The 22,298-nt window shown below is 42.1% G+C and overlaps 1 protein-coding gene across 1 annotated transcript in view; it reads left to right on the forward strand.

The window, feature by feature from the left end:
- The window catches only part of TMED8 (transmembrane p24 trafficking protein family member 8), a 27,522-nt gene extending 5,515 nt beyond the window's left edge, over positions 1-22,007 (forward strand). Inside the window, exons 2-6 of the mRNA XM_081083907.1 lie at positions 9,678-9,759; positions 14,706-14,835; positions 17,005-17,131; positions 17,353-17,658; positions 19,115-22,007. Of these exons, the coding sequence (XP_080940033.1) occupies positions 9,678-9,759; positions 14,706-14,835; positions 17,005-17,131; positions 17,353-17,658; positions 19,115-19,332 (863 nt within the window). The 3' untranslated portion in view covers positions 19,333-22,007. The remainder of the gene's footprint in view (positions 1-9,677; positions 9,760-14,705; positions 14,836-17,004; positions 17,132-17,352; positions 17,659-19,114) is intronic.
- The last annotated feature ends 291 nt before the right edge of the window (positions 22,008-22,298 follow it).

Consider the following 22,298-nt stretch of genomic DNA (forward strand, 5'->3'; position numbering starts at 1 on the left):
ATTCAGATAGCACAATCATGATTTTTGCCACATTAGAGAATACATTCCAATATTGTTTTTTTTCTTTATTTTTTTTAAAGGTATTTTACATTTTATTTTATTTATTTATTTTTTTATATATATTTTATTGATTTTTTACAGAGAGGAAGGGAGAGAGATAGAGAGTTAGAAACATCGATGAGAGAGAAACATCGATCAGCCACCTCCTGCACATCTCCTACTGGGGATGTGCCCGCAACCAAGGTACATGCCCTTGACCGGAATCGAACCTGGGACCCTTGAGTCCGCAGGCCGACGCTCTATCCACCGAGCCAAACCGGTTTCGGCTGTTTTTTTTCTTTAAATAGACATTTAACATTTTGTTTTATTCTAAATAATATCTGTGATATTACTAGTTTGATGTATCAGTTTTTCCTAATACATATTAAAATAAATACATGCCCATTATAATAAAATAAAAACATTTTCCCATTTACCACCTAAATTTGCAAAACTTGTCCTGGTTTCTCTGGTCTTCTAGGGATACTTATAGAATTGGTCTATATTTGGTTGACATATTAAAAGTTATGCTATAGAAAAATTGGCTTTTGCTTCTTTATAGTAGGTCTAAATTTCCCTAAATAAATTTAGGAAACCTAACAAGCTGTGTTTGTAATTGCTTTCTCTTTAAAACAAGATTCCATCTTGCACACTTTATACTTCTGGAAATAAGCTTATGTATTTCTTTTGTTGTTATTAATCTTCACACAAGGATATTTTTTCTATTGATTTTTAGAGAGTGGAAGGGAAGGGGAGAAACAGAGAGAGAAACATCGATATCACTTGGTTGCCTCCTGCATGTACCCTAACCGGGCCAGGGATTGAGCCTGCAACTGAGGTGCGTGCCCTGTACCAGAATCGAACCACAACCCTTCAGTCCCTGTGCCAACACTCTAACCACTGCTCAGCTATGGCACCTTATGTATTTCTTTCTCCTTTTCTTACTTCCTGCCTCTTTGAATCTAATTACAAGTTGTTCTGTCAGCAGTTCTTACATAATTTAGCATGTATCTTTAACCTTAAAAATTTTAAAGCAATATCTTTTCACTTTTTTTAGGCATACATCAAGCTGTTAAGATGCTATAAGCAATGGCTCTTAACATATGAAAAATGCTCAACCTAACTCATGATAAGCGAAAAAAATCATAACTACAATGGGTATGGTTTGATATCTCGCTATGTTGGTAAATATGTGTAGAAACAAGCACTTCCATGCATTGCTGATGGAAATGTAAATTGGTACAAATGCTATGAGGGTAATTTATCAATATCTATCAAAATTATAATATATGCCCTCATCAATACATTCCTTCCAGGAATTTATCCTTTAGATGTATTCATGTGCCTGTTTAATGATACAGGTACAAGGTTATTATTTTTTTAAAAATATATTTTATTGATTTTTTACAGAGAGGAAGGGAGAGAGATAGAGAGTCAGAAACATCGATGAGAGAGAAACATTGATCAGCTGCCTTCTGCATACCCCTTACTGGGGATGTGCCCGCAACCCAGGTACATGCCCTTGACCGGAATCGAACCTGGGACCCTTGAGTCCGCAGGCCGACGCTCTATCCACTGAGCCAAACCGGTTTCGGCCAGGTACAAGGTTATTATAGTATTATTTGTAATGGTAAAAGATTAGAAAGAACATAAATGTGCATCAATAGAGAACTGGTTAAATAAATTATGGAATATACAATGAATAAATTATTAATAAGCTGTAGAAAAGAATGAGGAAGCTTTTCATATATAGTTGTGGAGAGGTCTAAGATGTAAGTGGGAAAAACAGAAGGCATAGTAGTATGCCTAGTATTTTCATTATTTGTGTAAAAAAGAATATATATGTGTGTGTATCCACATACACACCTTTTTATATGCATAAAGTATCTCTGGAAGACTATACAAAACCTAATAACATTTGTTGCCTTTGAAGGTGGGGACTGAGATAGGAGAAAGTTTTCACTGTATATGTTTACCTTTTTGAATTTTGAATAATATAAATATATTACCAACTCAGAAAAAATACAAATGTATTACAAGGTTTTTACTATGTTTATATTGTAAGAGCCATTCTGTACATCTCTATTGCCTTTCTGGTCATCAGGAATTGACCTTTTATGGGCCTTTTTCTCTCAGATGAATTTTTTATGAAATACAGGTTGTAAATCTCCTTAGGGATTAATTTTTTTTGTTATTTTTTAAACCCACTACTATCTTCCATTATTTTTGTGCTAATTTTACTTCTGTCTGAACATTCAACCTTATTGAAGTCTTCATTATGATCTAAGCGACATGATAAGTCAAAGGGAGATAGAACAATTACTTAGATAAGCTCATACTGTTAGCCAGTGACAGAAAGAAGGAAGACTCTTAAAATTTCTATTTGTTTCCATTTTATTTGCTAAGGTACCTTTAAACTGAAAAAGGTAAAGAGACAATGTAGATTTCTGTTCTGAATAATGGCAGACTAAGTGGTTAAGATTAGTTCTCCCACTGAAGACAATTAGGAAATAATTGTCAAAATATAAACATCTGCTTGAAGATACTGGAGAGCCAGCCACATAATGAAAAATTACCAGGCTATGAGAGTCCACTGTGGTGTTCCTTTCTCCTCTGAGGGCATATGCTGGATTTCTGGGTGGGGAGTCTGAATGGCAATGCTGTAGAAGTGCCTTTCTGGACTAAAGCAACAGGGATTAATGTTCAGGACCAGACAAGCAGGGGAAATCTTGGGGAATCCCCTTTCCTTTGGGTTAGGACCATGAAAGGCCATGTTCTAGAATTAAGGGAAGATTAGAAGTAGGCCATTGCAGGGACTACAGCTCAGCTCAGATACAACTAAGTTCATGTAATTGGATTAAGGTGACTGCAGGGTACTTGTGCCCCTAAGTACATGGAAGAAGTAAGGCAAATCTCTGAATGATCGTTGTAGGCTTCAAATTATTTCTACAAATAGTTTTGCAAGGACAATTTCTGCCACATATCAAAATGACTAGATGCACGAGAAGAGATATGTGAACAACAAACAGTAAAAGTGGATTAATACAGGTACCAGATTTTGGAGTTACCACATACAGACTTAAAAATAGTTATATTTATTATGTTCAAGGAGAGAAAACTTTGAGAAATTTGTCAGAGAATTGAAATTTATAAAAATAGAACCAAATAGAAATTCAATAACTGAATAAAAATGAAGAACTTCAAGTGAGTTTAGCAACAAGCTATTACACTTGAAGAGAGAATAGTGAACTGGAAGAAAGGTCAGAACAACATATCCAGAAGGAAATATATAAAAATGAAATCATTGAAAATTCAGGAGAGAGATAAGAGATAGAGAATGTGAGAAGGTCTAATATATGTATAATTGAAATCCTAGAAGGTGAGAACTCAGAGCAAGAATGGATAGAAGCAATGTTTGGTGAGAATAGCTGCGAATTTTCCAAAACTAATGCAATCTACAGATTCAAGGAGCTCTATGTACCTCAAGCAGTATCAGTACAATGAAATATACAGTAGATATTCATTAAGTAAAACTGCTGTAAAACCAAAGAGAAAATATTAAAAGTAGCCAGAGAAAAATTTCAGTTTACCTTTTTTTAAAAAAAATCTTTATTGTTCAGATAATTACAGATGTCCCTCAGTTTACCTTTAAAGGAATAGTGATTGCACTGAAAGCTGATTTCTGTACAGAGCAGTGAGAGCTAGATTATCTTTAAAATAGTGAAAGAAAAAAACTATTGATATAGAACTTTTTTCCCCTGGTAAAGTGAAAAGTCTTCAAGAATGAAGATGAACCTGACTGGCATGGCTCAGTGGTTTAGTGTAAACCTATGAGCCAGGAGGTCACAGTTTGATTCCAAGTTAGGGCATATGTCCAGATTGTGGGCTCGTCCCCAGTATGGGGTGTGCAGGAGGCAGCTGATAGATGATTTTCTCTCATCATTGATGTTTCTATCTCTCCCTCTCTGAAATCAATAAAAACATATATTTTTTTAAAAGAATGAAGATGAAATATATTTTCAGACAATCAAATACAGGTTTTATCACCTTCATACCTGTACCAGAGGAATAACTAACTCAGGCAGCATCAAAATTATCCCAGATGAGATCCCAGTTTAATCTCACTCATTAACATAGATGCAAAAAGTCATCAATAAAATATTAACTTTGAATCCAACATTATATAAGACCCAGTTGGGTTTTTCCAGGAATGAAAAGTTATTTTAACATTTTTTTAAAGCCTGTAAATCACCATTTTAATACACCAGAGTATAAAAATGATCAGTTTAATAGATGCAGAAAAAGTGTTTGGTAAAATTTAACCTCTATTTATGATTCAAAACTTTTATCAAACTAGTAATAAAAGGAAATTTCATTATATGCTGGATTAAGCATATCTACAAATAGCCTACAAGCAACATAAAACTTAATGGTGAAATTTGAGAGTTTTCTTCTTAAGATTGGGTATAAGATAAGGGTAACCACTCTCACCACTTACTATTTATTATTTTACTGGATATTCTAACTAGTATAGTCAGGCAAGAAAAATAAAATATATGAGGATTAGAAAGAAATCCTGTTAAATCTGTTGTTTTCAGATGATGACTATGTACATGGAGAATCCAAAAGAACCTACAGATAAGTTATTTGAATTAATGTTTGGCCAGACTGCTAGATAGAGCCAGTATGCAAAATTCCATTGCATTTATATATATCAGCAACAAAGTAAATAAAATGTTATTTACCACAGAGTAAAAATATGAGGAATAAATATCACAAGTTGTATTCAAAGTCTTTCTGCAGAAGATTATAATATACTAGAGGCCCGGTGCATGGATTTGTGCATCGGTGGGGGTCCCTCGGCCTGGCCTGTGCCCTCTCGCAATCCACAGGAGGTTATCTGGCTGGGGAGGGACTGCAGGAGGGCTCCAGGGCATATCTGGCCTATCTCTCCCAGTCCCCATCGGCAGGACCACAGCAGCAAGCTAACCTATTGGTTGATGTGCCTGCTCCCTGGTGGTCAGAGCACCTCATAGTGACTGGTGGAACGGTTGAATGAATGGTCTCATGAATGGTCGGACACTTAGCATATTACGCTTTTATTATAAGGGATTATTGAGAGATAATAAAGAATATCTAACAGAATGGAAGGATATAACATATTCTTAGATTGAAATACCCAGTATTGAAAAGATGTCAATTCTCCCTGACTTTATAGGTAAAATTTAATCCCAATAAAAATCCCAGCAGGGTTTTGGCCTTTTTGGAATTTGACAAGCTGGTCCTAAAACATGTAGAAGCGAAGGCCACAAATAGCAAAGACACTAGTAAGAACAAGATGGAAAGATTAGCTCTATCAGGTATCAAGACTTATTTTGAAGCTTTCCACAACAGTGTCATAGGTCCTAGGAATAGGATAAAGCTTTGATTTGCAACGAAGATTGTACTGTAGAGTAGTGGGGGGAGAATGGTGAATGTTGCTGGGGCAACTGGATATCCTAAGAGAAAAGAGAAGGAAAGAAAAAAATCTAGAGAAACTAAGATGGCGGCATAGATAAACACCAGGAAATAGTCGCCTCCCACAGCAATTGAAAATTATCCCAAAGGACGGAGCAAACATCGTCCAGAAAAACAGGAAGGCTGGCTGAGTGTAATTTCTACAACTAGAAGAAAAGAAAAGCACGCTGAGAGCCAGAGGAGCTGCGGAGGCTGAGTGCAGAGGTACGGCGGCGGCTGGCGCGCGCGGAAAGGGGGTGGCACCTGAGGACGCGGCTGTCTTTTTGAATCACAAGTTCCCGACTGCTCTGATCTCCGGTTCTGGGAAGTCTCTGGGGACCCAGGACACATACGGGGAGAGGCTGCTCTGTCAGGCGGCAGCGGGCGAACTTGAGGGCGGATTTCCCTCAGAGGTGCTTGCAGCCATTACCAGGACACTGAGACGCGCGACTCCGGGCGTGGAGAATCAGCCATTGCTTCTTTCTCCGGCCTTTTGACTCCCTGAGACCCCGCCCCACCCAGGCTGCGGCAGAGGCTTTTGCATGTGAATGCCCCGGCCCTTTGCAACCTGATAATTACCTAACTGCAGCCGGGCCAGCCAGACCCGGAACTTCCAAGAGAAGGCCCAAGGCCCCGCAGCGGCTTGCATTGCTTCACAGCTGAGCCTCTTCGTGGCTCCTCCGGCTGTGTGGCCTCAGGCAGGGGCTGAATTAGCACCTCCTTAGATCCAGGAGCCACTGTACCCAGTGGTCAGAGGGGGACCATTCTCCCACTTCAGACACAGCTGTTTCCCACAGCCAATTGGCCTGGAGGTCAATTCCTCCCAGTGATCCTACATCAACCAAGGCACCAAGAGTGCACCAAGAGTGTCCACCCCAGGTAACTGGGGAGGCTGAGCTACTGGGCCCTACAGGACACCTGGCGCGCAGGGCCACTCTATCAACACAGGGAAGCAGCCAAAATGCGGAGACAGAGAAACAGGTCACAATTGTCAGAAACGGAGGAGGACAGACGACTGGATATAGAGTTCAAGGCCACGTTTATAAGGTTTTTCAAGAATTTTATGGAAACCGCCGATAAATTTAATGAATCCCTCAAGGAGTATAGTGAGACCATGGAGGACATGAAAAAGGACCAACTAGAAATTAAGCATACACTGACTGAAATAAAGAATATTTTACAGAGATCCAACAGCAGACAAGAGGATCCCAAGAATCAAGTCAAAGATTTGAAATACAAAGAAACAAAAAATACCCAACCGAAAAAGAAAAAAGAAAAGAGATTCAAAAAGTATGAAGATAGTGTAAGGAGCCTCTGGGACAACTTCAAGTGTACCAACATCAGAATTATAGGGGTACCAGAAGGAGAGAGAGGGCAAGATATTGAAAACCTTTTTGAAGAAATAATGACAGAAAACTTCCCCCACCTGGTGAAAGAAATGGACCTACAAGTCCAAGAAGCACAGAGAACCCCAAACAAAAGGAATCCAAAGAGGACCACACCAAGACACATCATAATTAAAATGCCAAGAGCAAAAGATAAAGAGAGAACTTAAAAGCAGCAAGAGAAAGACAGTCAGTTACCTACAAGGGAGTACCCATCCGACTGTCAGCTGATTTCTCAACAGAAACCATGCAGGCCAGAAGAGAGTGGCAAGAAATATTCAAAGTGATGAATACCAAGAACCTACAACCAAGATTACTTTATCCAGCAAAGTTATCATTCAGAATTGAAGGTCAGATAAAGAGCTTCACAGATAAGGAAAAGCTAAAGGAGTTCATCACCACCAAACCAGCATTATATGAAATGCTGAAAGGTATTCTTTAAGAAGAGGAAGAAGAAAAAGGAACTCTTACCATTTGCCACAGCATCGATGGAACTGGAGAACGGATAAATACCACAAGATCTCACTTATTTGTGGAATATAATGAACAACATAAACTGATGAACAAGGACTGATCCAGAGACAGAGAGGCTTTGATTGGACTGTCGGGCCTTGGAGGGAAGGTAGGGGAGGGTGGGGGCAAGGGGGAAGGATCAACCAAAGGACTTATATGCAAGCATATAGGACTAACCAATGGACACGGACAACGGGGGGGTGAGGGGATGAGCGGGGGGCGGGGGTAGAGGGTACACATATGTAATACCTTAATCAATAAAAAAAAAAATAATAAAAACAACAACAACAACAACAAAAAAATCTAGTTGGACTGTAGATCAAAATGAGAAAGTTGCTAATGTGGTTCAGTGGTTGAGCGTCGAGCTATGAACCAGGAGGTCATGGTCAATTTCTGGTCAGGGCACACTCCTGGGTTTCGGGCTCAATCTCCAGTGCTGCAGGAGGTAGCCGATCAATGATTCTCTCTCATCATTGATGTTTCTATCTCCTCTCCCTCTCCCTCTCCCTCTTTCTGAAGTCAATAAAAACATATTTTTTAAAAATGTGAAAGGCAATACAATAAGCTCCTAAATAGAGATAATAGAGGATACTATTCTTTTTTTGTTGTTAATCTGAGGAGACTTTTTTTCATTGATTTTTAGAGAGAGTGAAGGGAGAGAAGGAGAGAGAGAGAGAGAGAGAGAGAGAGAGAGAGAGAGAGAGAGAAAAGAATATCAATTGGTTGCCTCCCCCATGTTCCCCGACTGGGGCAGAACAAACCTGCAACTGAGGTGAGGTACATGCCCTTGATCGGGAATTCAACCTGAGGCCCTTTGGTGCGTGGGCCCCCATCCAGGAGCCCACCAAGCGTCACCTCATTAGAACAAAAGACACTACGATCACCCAGCCTAGGGATTTAGGAACTCAGTGTCAGCAACTGGGATCAGAGACCAAATATTAGAACAAAAGATGTTCCCAGTGCTTTTGTCACTTAAGAAATTATAAGGGTTTTGGGAATTCTGTGTTAGGAACCAGGGGCAGAGACTAATATATATTTCCTATTATCTTACAAGAGGAAAATTGCGTGGCATAAGCTCTAAGGTTTTTCTATCAATGAGAGTGGGGATTGATGAAAAGAAAACCAGGTCTTATTTACATAGAAAAATTGAGACTAGATTAAAATTGAATCACAAATATATGCTTGTCATTTGCACTTTTATGTTATCCCCTAAACTCTGAAACTTTCAGGGTTTGAGGTTTGATTTAGTAAATTGAATTTTGAATTGAGAAGTGAACTTTAGACTTCAGTCTTAGCCAGAAGAGGTTAAACCAAGGGTTATTTAATATCTGAGTGCTCAAGGAAAGGCTAAATGAATAAACCACAAAACCAAGTATCACCTAATGGTTAGGAGCATGACTGCCTGGCTTTGAATCTTGTCTCTATGCCTTCTTTTCCTTACCTGAAAATGGCAATGATAATACCAGCCATAGGCTTGTTGTGAGCTTGGGACCATAACCTTTATTATGCACTTCACTATACTCCTTGAAGGTGTCTAACAGTATTCAGTAAGTTATTGGTGAATGAGCGAGTTAGTAAATGAATGAAATTACAAAAAATCTTTTACCTGATCTTGGATACAGTGATCTGAGTTTATTGAATGCTAGACGCCTGGTGCATGAAGTTCGTGCAGGGTAGGGTCCCTAGGCCTGGCCTCCCCGCCGCCTCCTTTCCTCGCTCCCTCAGCATCCTGCCACTCCCGCTGGTTACCCACCATATTCTGTGCTGCCCCTGGTGGTCAGAGCACATCATAGCGAGTGATTGAACTCGCGCCCTCCAAGTTGAACTCCCGAGTGGACAGTTTGCATGTTAGCCTTTTATATATATAGATAGAGGTGGCACTGTATACTTTGGCACTGAATTACAATTCATTTCATCCTACATCTCACTGTGCACTATATTTCTTGCCTAATTTTAACCATCTGCTTTCTGAGAAATAGTGGTTCTTGAATTAGAATTAATTCTGTGGGTACTTATTTTGGAAATAGACTTACTTTTTTATAAATGGGTTATGACTATGTGAAAATACTTGGATGTGATGACTTGAATAATTTATGTACTGAGCCTCCCAGAGTATAAAGTTTATGCCCAGAATATTTTTGGAAATGGAAAGTTGTTTGAAACTGCCAGATTTTAAAAAAAGATACAAGATAATTATGGTTGTGTTCCCTCTTAGATATTGTTTTTCTTTCCATAATTTTCTAGAGAATGAAGATCTAGAAAACACCAAGGACATCTCTCCAGTGGCTTCTGCCTCTGATCCAGAGCCCCATTCCTCACCCTACAGGTAGGGACAGCAACTGCTCTGGATAAATGCTTCTAGAGATTTTCTCTTCTGAGATAAGGAATTGATGAAAGAAGTGGACAGTGACATCAAGGGAGAAGACAAGTGAATGGTTTTGCCATTAATAAATCAACCCTTAAGTGTATTTAGGGCAATGCCAGATCTATTTCAAGTTATAAAATGTTCTTTTACTCTCAGAAAATAAAACTGTAATGAACAGTGTAGTGTCTTTATTTATGTTCTCTTGAAGACTATGTTCAAATGTGAAAACATTTGAAATGGATCCCAGGGGGACTTTCAAGAAAATATGTGTTTGGATGTGAGGGCGATCTGGCTGCGACATCTGTCACCCCATTGATCGCCAGGGTTGATTCGGCTGATCTGGCTGGCTAGGCGGGTGTCCCCCTCCTCCCTCACTGATCCATGAGTGTCCCTCCCGAAGCTGCGCGCTTGGTCGAAGAGAATGACCTCCCCCCGCCCCCCCCCCCGCCCCCCCAGGAAGGACTGGTCTTCGGTGAAGGGTATACGAGTAGCTGCGCTCCCCTGCTAGAACCTCCAAACAAGCTCTCAAGAAAATATGTGTTTGGTTTTCATTCATAAAATGCACACACATACACATACACTATTGGAAGCAGTGTTTTATTATGTAATTTTCAGATTCAACCATTATGATCACCTTCAAGTTATCAGTCTTAATTTCCCTCTCTGTCCATCTCATCCCCCCACCATCAGTGATATTAGAATATATAGCAGCAAGTTGTACTGAGCCCTAGAATGAGTGGACACACGAAATATTAATGGAATAGTTAATGAAAAACTGTATCTTGGAGAACTTTCGCTAGTGGATATCATAGTCCCACGATCAGGGAATAGCACAGTGTTGTCAAGCAGAATGGGATGATGCTCAACCAATTGAGCTACACCAGCTGGGCAAAATTCTATGACTTCTTGAGTAGAAGTTCTTTCTTCTCACCTTTGTATATGAAATAAAACTCTTCCCCCCAGAATTTAGATGATGAAAGATAATGATTAATATAGTTGCTGATAATAATAGCCACACTTCATTGAATCTTTTTCTGTAATAATGATAAAATTGCCACTTTTTATTGAATATTTATATTTGCTCAGTACTATTCCAGGTGTTAAAATGTGTGATCTCATTTAATCCTCATAGCAACTCTCATTAAATAAGTATACCTATTGTTTATTTTCAGATTAGGAAAATCAAACAGTGAATTCAGTAACTTGCTCCAATTTACCTAGCTTTAGTTTTGTTTGATTCTAAGGATTAGTCTCATAAATACGGATAGAAGGGTTTTGAGTTCTATGCTTAGAGCTACTAGGTTACTGTATATAACACTCCTTTTAGAAGATACAGCCTCCTCAGGCTTTGATTATTTGAGATATTTCATGTTCTCATCAAATCCCCTGAGGAGAACTTTCCATCCTGCCACCACCCTTTTTCTGTTGAGTTGAAGGATCTTTGGGGGATGGGTTTTGGCACAGAACTGATTTTTCTTCCTAAGAATAAATACATTTTTTTGAGTGAGGAATATAGAACATTCTAAGAAAAAAGAAAATTTAATTTTAAAGTTTTTTTCTAAAATCTAGTGTATGAAGAAAAAAACCTCCGCAATCATGATAATTAGCGCCTGAAGTTTAGTGTTTGTGTTTTGTGTGTACTGGGAACGGAAACGGCAGAACGCTCTATCTTCTCTAGTGAGGCTGGCCCTGGGCTGGCCCTGCTGGCCCCTCCCTTTGGAATGGCCTGCCTGTTCCGGGTCAGCACAGCCAGAGGCTTACAGTGGGAGTGTTTTCTTTACGTGGTTTATCACTGGCATCAAGTGATTTGCAATTCATCTTTCCCAAAATACCCTTCACTGATATTCTTCAGAGCATAAAATGCTAATGTGAATGTTAAATTCATGTGGCTGGTGCATGTCCTGTGTAAAAGATATATTTTTAAATAAACAGAACCGTATTTGTGCAAAGTAGTATGCACAAAGGCAAAGGCACTAAATTTTAGATGCCACATACCATAAGGGCAGGCTAATGGTCAGATTAACTCTCATCTCCTCACATTCCAAATATTCCTCCTTTGTTCCCAAACAAAAATTAACATTCATTCAACAAATAATAATTGGGGGGGGGGGCTGCTGTTTATTCATGCAACAGATATTTATTGAGAGCCTGCTGTGTACCTGGCACTGTCCTAGGCCCTGAAGATGCCACAAATGAACAAGCAGTCCAAGTCCCTGGTCTCATGGAGCTTATATTTTAGTGAGGGAGGCAGGCAGAAAACAAGTATACCACAGAATTAAGAATCTATTTCATGGAATCTAAGTTGCCATCAGCTGTAAGATGAACTGCTACTTTATGTACCAGCAAGAAAGAAAAAATGCCCGATAGTGAGTCTAATAAGAGACCCCCCCCCCCCCCACCGAGCTCTGGCTCAACAAAAGCCTGCACCTTCCGTCAAAAGACAAATGAGGGGGAAATTGCCTACACAGCAAAGGACAACAGGGAACCGTGAAAGTCTCAGCCTTGGCACTGATGAGGGCAGGGCAAAATATGTCCCCCGAATATACGAGCCACAAGTTTGTAGTCACCAGTTTGTTTCCTAAATTCACTCTGCCCGTCTGGTCTAAACAAACCCTTAAACAGAACCTCAAGGCAACTCCGACTCCGTTGGTAGTGCTCCCGGGCTCCCGCACCCTGGCAGAGCAGATGCACATCTTCTGTGGAGGGACTCATGCCAGCCCAGGCCCCAGGCAGTTTGAAGACATCACCAGTTTTTAGGGCAGCCCATATTTCAGTTGTGTTAAAATCTGAAAACAAATATGCATCTTACAATCAACAAAATATGGTACATAATATGTCAGGCAGTAATGAGTGCAGCGAGAAAAAGTGAAGCGGGGGAGAGGGGGCAAAGCGTGATGGGCCAAGGAGGGGAGAGCCATTTTATACTCAGACATCTGGGAGGACTCCCGAAAGTCATGGCTGAGCAGGAACCTGAGGAAGAAGCCAGAAGGTAACTAGGGGGAGGGGATTCTAGGCAGAGGTGACAGCAGGTGAAAACCCTCAAGTGGGAGAGTGCTTGAACTGATGGGGATTCTCAAGACATTTGGAGGCCCTTGTGACTGGAGTGGATTGGGCAAGGCGAGAGGGGGTCATTCTAGGAGAGATAGGGTCAGAGTGCAACTCCTAGGGTCAGAGTGCAAAGGGCCTTAGGGTTCCATGTGACAGGCTTGGGAGCAGACACTGTGCACACAAGAGGGAGTAAGACCAGTCCTTGTTACCAAGCTCACCTAATAGTGTCAAGAAATAAGAAATGGACTGTAATTTCTGGGTTTAAGAGGATAAAATAGATTCACACATAGGTCAATTTACAATTCACACAGGATTACTCAAGCCAATCCATAAAAATCAACAGTATCCATAGCTAATTTTCATAATAACTACTTCTTGTTTATTCTGAAGGAGGTTGGAGTGACTAGGATATTTCAAAAGATGGCTCTGTTTTATCTAAAGAAGAGATAGTTTATAAGCTAGGAGTAGGTTTTCTTGTTTGCATTGAAAGGAAGAAAGAAAATGAAAAAAAGAAAGAAAAAAGAAACTGACAAGCTCCAAAACAAGCCCTCTCTTTCCCATGTGGTTAAAAGTACTGTTCCCCAGTCATTTACTCAGAGGAAATGATGCCCTAAAGCAGCAGTTCTCAAACCTTTACGCCCCAAAGAATTTTTATTTATGTGGGTTGTATCTATCAATGTTTACTATATTAGAAATTAAAACTGAAAAATTAAAAAAATTATTACTGATTCATTTAAAAAGAACAATAACAAACTCATTACATATTAATATAAATAACATGTTTTTAATGAAAAACAACTGTTTTCCAAAGCAAAAATAATTTAGTGGGAAGAGAGTTGCCGTAAGTCTCTGTAATGTCTGCATAACAAAAGACAGTTGGGTTCTCAGATCTGCTTCTGCATTCATTCTGTGGCAATATCACATGTAGCCTCCAGGAAACTCCACTGTCTGCTCTTGAGAAGATGACAATGAAAAAAGACATCATATTTTAGAATTTTTATGAAGAAGTTTTGACTTCACAGATTCCCATGAAAGAGTTTTAAGGACCCAGGGATTCCGCAAGATACTTTGATAACTGCTGCTCTGAAGAATCCATGCCTCCTCTTGTCAGAAACGGATCATTCCCAAGAGACCTGGATGTTGTGCTGCAGCCCTGGCGCTTCACGCACTCTCTGGTCTCTCTGGAAGCCAGGGAAGATGGAAGCGAGCATAATTATTTTCTTGCTTCTTTGAAATAACTATTCAAATATATATAGTTCAAGCCATCAGGATAAGAGATTAAAAAGAAAAGAAAGCGATTGATTACCTATTCTTAGTACCCTGTGAGTTGGGTGCAATATGGAGATCTGTGACAGGGTTGCAAAAGGTAGGCTGTGTGATGGCAATGCTGAAACCCTGCTCCTGGGATAACTGTGGACAGGGATTGCCTTGCTAATCAGTTTGCATTTTCTTTGTCTTAAGGATCAATTCATTTTTTTGCTTTTAACCGGTGACTTTATGTGTACTGAGATTCTATCTCTGGTTGAAATTCTATGTGGAACAAATAGCATGGGTCCCAGAGAGAGGAATAAAACCAGACCTGCAGTCCATCTCAGATGACTGAGCTATGTATTTACCATGGCTCCTGGAGCCTGGGGTGTGGCTTTGTCCGTCTGTGGGCCCTCATGTACTGTCACCACTTTACTGTGGCCTCGTGCAGCCCTGGGCAGCGGTCAGCTAAATTGATAGGAGACCTGAATGCCAGAGGAAAGCAGGGGGTGTGGGTGTGTCCTTTGAAGTGTGTTTTATTGCTGAATTTCTCCAGAGCTAGTGTGGCTTTTAAAAGAGTTTTTGAATAACATGTTGTCTTCCTCTGAGAGGCCGCAGATGGTACCTCCAGTGAGTGAGGATGCCGCGGAAGATCTTCGGAAAGCAGCCAGTGCCTTGGAGGCTCAGGCCTTGGTGGAACAGAAATTGCGGCCTACAGACCAGGGCCAGGTCCTCAACAAGGTAGGAAGCTCATTCTCACTCTCTCTTTCAAAAGGAGGAGTTTACAGCACCAGAACCTAGGTATATCTGGATGGGCCGGAATTAGAAAGCACTGTGGGTGGCTCCCAGAATTCTCTTTGCTCTTTTTGGGCATCGCATTTTTAGTTACTTGGCGATTGATCATGTGTTATCTTCCACAGGGCCCATCAGTGCATCAGTAGGCACCTATTTAAAAAATGAAGCGTTAGAAAGAATGTTTACATGTTGTCTAGAATCTCCTCAATGTGAGGAGCCTAAACCATTGGACTGTGTTTCACTCTCACTTATCTTGTGGTGGATCTACGGTAAAGATTCTATAGAAATGGCATTGATAGCAGTGGTGTTCTGCCATGGAATAATGGGTTGCTTATATCATTACTAACATCTGTATATATAAAAGACTAAGCGACCATCCAACCATCCGACCGGTAGCTGTGACACGCACTGACCACCAGGGGGAAGATGCTAAATGCAGGAGCTGCTGAGCTGCAGTGACTTGGCAGTGGCGGTTCTTGGGTGACGCACCCTGGAACCAGAGAGAAGGGAGCCTGATTCCAGGGTATGTCACCCAAGTACCGCCTTCTCGTAATCTGGGACCCGTTGGGGAATGCTGGAGAGCTGGTTTCGGCCTGATCACCGCAGGCCAGGCCAAGGGACCCCACCTGCCGGAGGGACCCTGCTCACTAGCAGGCTGCCTTCTGACGCCCTTTGAGCTGTGGTGCTGCCCTTTGAGCTGTGGTGCCACCCCATGTGTAGCCAGCCAGAGAGGGACCACAGGAGGTTGACTCCAGGGCATGTCCAGCCCATCTCGCCCAGTCCTACCCCATGGGCCACCTTCTAATTAATTTCCTTTCAGTGTGCACGATTCCATGCACCGGGCACGAGTGTATATTATAATAACAAATGGTATTAGTGTCAGTAAAGACAATGGCAAACATTATAATTACATTTGTATAATGCATTAGATTTTATAAAGCATTTTATTCACAATGCTTCATTTACCCCTGAGAACCACCCTGTGAGATAGGTACCATATATCCCCACTTTACAGATGAGTAAACTGAGGCTAAGAGCTATTAGTGACTTTACTAAGGCTTTGTAGCTAATCAGTTTCAAGCTAAATCCTTTGTTTAGCCTTCTGGAAAAGGAAGGACTCATTTAAGCAAGTTAGCCACAGTCTGATTCACTTCATTTAGTAATAGAGTTAAGAACTGAAAGACTATTCCCCAGAAATGGGTAGTATGAGAATATAGTTTGGGAGGTTACAAAATTTATTTATTTATTGCACATATAATTCTGGTCTCTTAACTGGATCGCTGTCTCACTGATGTGTTCTCCCATGTTGGCAGTAGGTACTGGTACACTACTTGTGTTACCTGCCGACTGCTTGTAAAAGGAACAGGAAATTCAGGCGTAATAGCATGAAACAGAGGAACCCTAATCTGAGTGATTTGAAGTGAGACCCAGTCAGGAGAGAGTGCAGGCTCCTGCATGGGTTGTCGAGGGCTTTGAGTATCAAGTGACATTTGCACTCTTCCATGCAAGTTAGATGTCTGACAGCAAATACATCGTGTAAATGCAAATTCTGGGGCTGGTCTAAGGGGAAGTTATAATTATTTATAGAACACTGATGCTGGATGAGACAACCGATAGGATAAGATAGACGGACAGAAAGAGACAACAAACTGGATTCTCTCTGCAGTGCTTTAGCGAATTGATTGACAGTGGCCTGGAAGGGACACTTGAATGGGAACTGTAGCAGGAGGACTGTGTGGTGGAATGAGAGTTGAGCTAAACCCTGGGTGCAAGAGCTGTCATGAGTGACGCTGTAGGGAGGTACTGTGCAGACCAAGCTGAGACCGAGGCATGGCCCAGAGAAGCTGCTGATGCACAAGTCAGGAGCAAGCTCTGAGGATGTTTGTGGGCAAGGATTCTATAAAGTGTCTTGAGTGGGTAAGTTCCAAAGGGTAGGAGAGAACACATCTTTAAATTAGGGAACACTTTGGTGGCATTAAAGTAATTAGAATTTATTAACAACCTGTAGCTGGAAGAAAGAGAAGGAATGGTGACTAGCACATTAAGCTCAGAGTTGGGAGAGTGTAATTGGGATCTGCCACTCTAACATGTCCTCTAACTGGAATTGTTGTGCAGATGGCCAAATATCAAGCTCCACAGAGGTCTGGGGACATTGTTATGATCCAGTCTGAGCACACAGGAGCTATAGATATTCTTTCAGCTGACTTGGAATCTGCAGATCTTCTGGGGGATCACAGGAAAGGTAAGACCTTTGGGAGGTGGTTTCTCTGATTCCAGCGGGTACTTAAAAGAAAGGCAGGCAGACAGATGAGTCGGAAGGGAAGAAAGCAAGTAACTTGTGAAAGGAAGTAAAAAAAAGCCAGTAGAAAGAATGCCTTTGACTATGACAACCTCCCTAAGCAAATGCCAGGCGTGGCAGCATTTCCTCCTGGTTCCTCTGTAGTAAGCTGCCTGTCCTTTCAGTCTCCCCACCGCTGATGGCTCCTCCCTGCATCTGGACCTTTGCCAAGATGAAGGAATTCAAAAGCAAGCTGGGCAAGGAGAAGAACAGCTGCCTGGTGGTGAAGCGGGGTGAGGTGGTGACCATCCGGGTTCCTACCCATCCAGAGGGGAAGCGTGTCTGCTGGGAGTTTGCCACTGATGACTATGACATTGGCTTTGGAGTTTATTTTGACTGGACCCCTGTAACCAGCACTGACATAACTGTGCAGGTCAGTGATTCGAGTGAGGATGAGGATGAAGACGAGGAAGAGGAGGAGGGGCTTGAAGGTAAATGTAACTTGAACATAGTTGGCAGTTTCCTTTCCAGGCTTAGCCTCCTATCTAGTGACCACTTCCTGTGTTGTGCCAGTCCTCCTCTTCCTCAGCATGTGGGCGAGGAATCCCTCCCAGCATCACCTGCTAAGCTGAGTGACGCGGGCCGAAGTCAGACCCCCAGAGAGCATTCGGGTGGGATTGGATAGATGCCTTAGTGGAAGCATCTTTTCCTTTTAATCAGTACCTGCTGTTTCCCCAACATCTCCCTGGGGACAGGGAAGGGACAGGGGCAGGGAAAAGGGTGGGTCATTGCTATTGTGTATAGAGGCAGTGTTATTCAGATCACACATAAACCTGAGATTATTTTTCACTTATCACTTAGTTTTACGATATTTGCATTTATTCTTGGCCTAGAACTATACTGAGTGATTATGATTTGCTAAATGTACCCATAGTCTCCCTCCTTCCCCCAACAGATGGCCACAGCTGGCTGACTACTGTTTGTTTTTTTTATTTTTATTTATTTATTTATTTTCTATTTTTTTATATATATTTTATTGATTTTTTACAGAGAGGAAGGGAGAAAAATAGAGAGTTAGAAATATCGATGAGAGAGAAACCTCGATCAGCTGCCTCCTGCACACCCGCTACTGGGGATGTGCCCGCAACCAAGGTACATGCCCTTCACCAGAATCTAACCTGGGACCCTTGAGTCCGCAGGCTGAAGCTCTATCCACTGAGCCAAACCGGTTAGGGCTACTGTTTGCTTTTTTATTTTACGCCTGGAGCAGTTTTAAAAGTAGTCTCTGTGCTCCATTCTAGTTGTTACTTGCAATACCTTCTCAGGATGGTCCTGGGGCACTTTGGGGGGTGGGGACTATAATATAAATCTAAGCATTAGTTTTATTCCTCGATTTTCCTGTATCATCTTAAAATCAATTCTTTAACTTGCTTCTTTGTGAACAAGCAAGTCTGCAGGGAAGTCGTAAGTTATTCAGGGAAGAGGAGAACCTCATATCTTATTTGCTGCTCTTTAGGAGGCCAGCTGGAAGGTCTAGGTCACTCCTTGCAGCGTGTTTGTCTGCTTTTCCTACCTCCATTAGCTAGTTCGTTCCCTGGTTGAGTGGAGGACGTGAGAATCATCCCTTCTAAATATCTTCCTCTCCCTTGTTAATGTCTGGACACTTTGGGAGCTAGGTAGGTTCCATAAGGCTAAATCCTCGTTTCTCAGTGGAGGCGTTATTGGCATTTGGGGGGGATGCTTGTTTGTGAGGCAGGTGCTGTCCTCATGTTTAGCACTCCTGGACCCTTGGATCATCCAGATATTTCTACATTCCTGTTGGAGGGCAAGAGCATCCCCCTGGGGTTAAAGCCACTAGTTCACCTGGTCCATTCTCTTACCTTCATGTAGAACTTACCTGTGTTCTCTGAACTCATGTCCAGACACTCTGCCGTTTTGCTCATGCAGACCCTGTCCCAGCCGGAGATGTGGAGAGAGGCTCCAGGAGCTCCCTGCGGGGTCGCTACGGGGAGGTCATGCCTGTGTACCGGCGGGACAGCCACCGAGACGTGCAGGCTGGCAGCCACGACTACCCCGGGGAGGGCATCTACCTGCTCAAGTTTGACAACTCCTACTCCCTGCTTCGCAACAAGACTCTCTACTTCCACGTCTACTACACTAGCTGAAGGCCCGGGGGACCGGGCAGGCGGTGTTTGCTGGCTGAGCAGGCTGCCAGCTGGTGCCTCTTCTTTCCGACAGGCAAGAGCTCGAAGTGGAGCATGAGGCTTCTGACCCTCATGCCCCGCCTGGCATGCCTGACCGTTGACCCCACGTAGCTTTGCCCACTCCTCGGCTTCTGCAGGTGGTGGTGTAGTGCCCCTGTTCTGTGGTCCATGACTCACACTCTTGCTTCAGACTCCAGCAGAATCCCTCTATGAAGGCGCCCATCAGGCAAAAGCCTAAAAGCAAGTTGGGTGTTGCCTTCTAAAAATAGGTATTTGGTACAGGATTGCTGCTTTCTCCTCTCCCAGAGCCTTTATTGCAGATGTGTTTGGTGGTACCCACTCTCTTTTTGCAAGTGCTGAGAGAGGGAAAGCACACTGTCCATGAAGGAGCCCAGTTCCCTGGCTGGAGAAGGCTCTGTCCAGCCGCTCACCACTGCCATATTCCTGCCTGCCAGTTCTTCATGGTCGCTAGCACAGGCTGGGAGCCCTCACGGCCTATGAGGGGCGTTATTAGTCCTGAGGGCTCGCCTCTGCCTCTTTGCCTCCTCTTTTTCCTTTCCTACGCCTGTGTGTTCACCATCACAGCAAGGACTTCTGTGCAATCCAAAGGGATGGTCACTGTAACTTTTCTGGGAAGAAAAGCTGCCCCCATTACTTCCTGTTTCAGGAGGCAGTGACCCATACCAAGGGTACCCGTGGTTGAAGGGCAAAAGGTGCCAATTAGGTACTAGATTGATGCCAGAGCCCACATCTTTGAAAGGCAAGTGTTACTAATGTTTGTTTGTTTTTTGTATAATCAAAGACTGGGTATTATCTTAGAAAGAACGTTAAAAAAAAACAAAACACCATCCAGATTCTCACCACTTTTTTCTTTCTTTGGAGTAAGAATGTTATTTAGAAACCAATCAGACTTCCAGAGTTTCTGTGTTTAGGTGTCTTGCATCGAGGGCTTAAAGCTTTTGATGTTCAGAGTCTCTTAGGAAGGGTGGTAATGAGCTTCACTGTTGCTGCTGATTGGATGTGTTCTTCACCAGGCCAGACCTTGCGTTTCCCTGGTGGCTTCTCCCACTCTGACCCTGAGGCCCAGGAGTGCCGCAGGCTGCTGCAGCCAGCGGTCACCACAGCGGGAGGGTGGCAGGGCCTCTGGCAGAGAAGGGACCACTGTGGTTGTCAGTACCTCCTTGTTCGTATTCCTGTGTCACGTCTGTTACTGCCTTAGACTTTTGAAGAAAAATTAGATTTATTTATTACTTTATTTATTTTTTTTTTAGCACATTTCATTTTGTCTTTGAAGCAGTTTCCATCTGTTTCTTAGAAGACTTACATCTGCTCTGAGCCATTGCGGCCGCCTCCTCTATGGAGTTGATGATGATTTTAGGAGAAGCTGGAAAGTGATGAGTGCCCATTCCTGCACTCCAGTCCTGTGATGCTTTGGGAGGAATCTTCCCCCTTCTGAGCTGGATGACCTACCCCAGCATCCCCTCTGAGGAAGTCTAGGTTGTGAGGAAATCTGCCCATTTGCCCCGGGTTGAGTACAGAGGACCTGACTAGCCAGTCAGAGTTGTCCTGTGATTCCCAAATATTAAAGTCTTTTTCTGCAATGAGGAGTCACCTTCAAGATGATTTCTCTGGCTCATTCCTTCCTTGTGTGGGTGCTTTGCACCAGGCCTCCCCTCCCTGTTAGAGCAGGAAATGGAAGACCAGGGCTCCTCACAATAGGTGTGTAGTAGCATCCGCTACTACATGGACAAGGAGCGGTACAGCCTGCACCCTCTGTTCCCCTGGGAGCAAAGCCCAGAGTAGGGTGGGATTAGTGGACTGCCATAGCATCCCCGTCCTCTGAGCAGCATCCTGCCACCATTATTTTATATATGAGTGCATTTTGTAGAGGATTACACTGGCCAAAATTGATATACCTTGTAAGAAATTAGAAATTATTTTAGTGACTGTCTATTTGGGCAGCGAAAAGCCAACTTGCTGTGCATCATCCCATCAGATAGCTGAGTGACCACTCTTTGATCACTAAAGCTGAATCATGCCTTTGCTAACATAATCTTTACAAAATAATTTTCTACTGAGCTGTTCTCCAGTCAGCCAAAGCCTTGCTTATTTTTCTTGCTTATTATTAACTTCTGACTGTCTCTTAAAATGGAGCTGCCAGGCCATAGCAAGCTCCCTGGATAAACTTACTGTGTATTTTTGCCGTGAGAGTCTCTGTACTTATTTTCTTTGGGATCTTAGTTCTGTTGCTTCAGGGAAGCCTGAGGGACTTGTTCCCATAGCCTCTGTGTGCCTCTTACTGTCTGGTCACTTTTGAGGTCCTGGATATTGTTATATTTCACTCTACACTGGTGTTTCCCTGACAGTCAGGGCTTCTTTGTTCCATTTGCACATATAGCTGAGAGAAGGTATTTTTTAAATTCATTCACTATTCTCATATTAAATTTCTGAAATTATTGTACTGTAGGAACAAAATATTATGTACTGAAGCAAAGGTAATTACTGAGAATTTCATAGCCCAGCAAATCCTAAGAGGTAGTTATTTCCTTAGTCTCACCCTGTCCAAGTTTACAGAACCAAACAATGAAAAGAAAATCCTTTGTTTTAACCCTCACCCTGTCCTCCAGAGCACAGATAAATATTAACAAACAATCGAAAGAAAGTACTTCATCATAGGAGAGAGCCTAGAATTCTCTACACGGAGTGGCCGAGTCCTTAAATTTCTTCATTTTGTTTGGTTTTGCTACTTTGTTGAGAGATGGGGCTTCTAGATAGGAAGACATGTTTAAAGGGTTAATTTCCCCCAACATTTTACAATGAAAAATTTTCAGCAAAAATTTAAAAAGAAAGATATAGTAAACATCCTTATGTATACCCCACCACATGGATTTAAAAATTATAACCTGCTAATCTTTAGGCAAAGATGA

The sequence above is a fragment of the Myotis nattereri genome, assembly GCF_964212035.1.
Source record: "Myotis nattereri genome assembly, chromosome: 1".
NCBI classification, from domain to species: domain Eukaryota; kingdom Metazoa; phylum Chordata; class Mammalia; order Chiroptera; family Vespertilionidae; genus Myotis; species Myotis nattereri.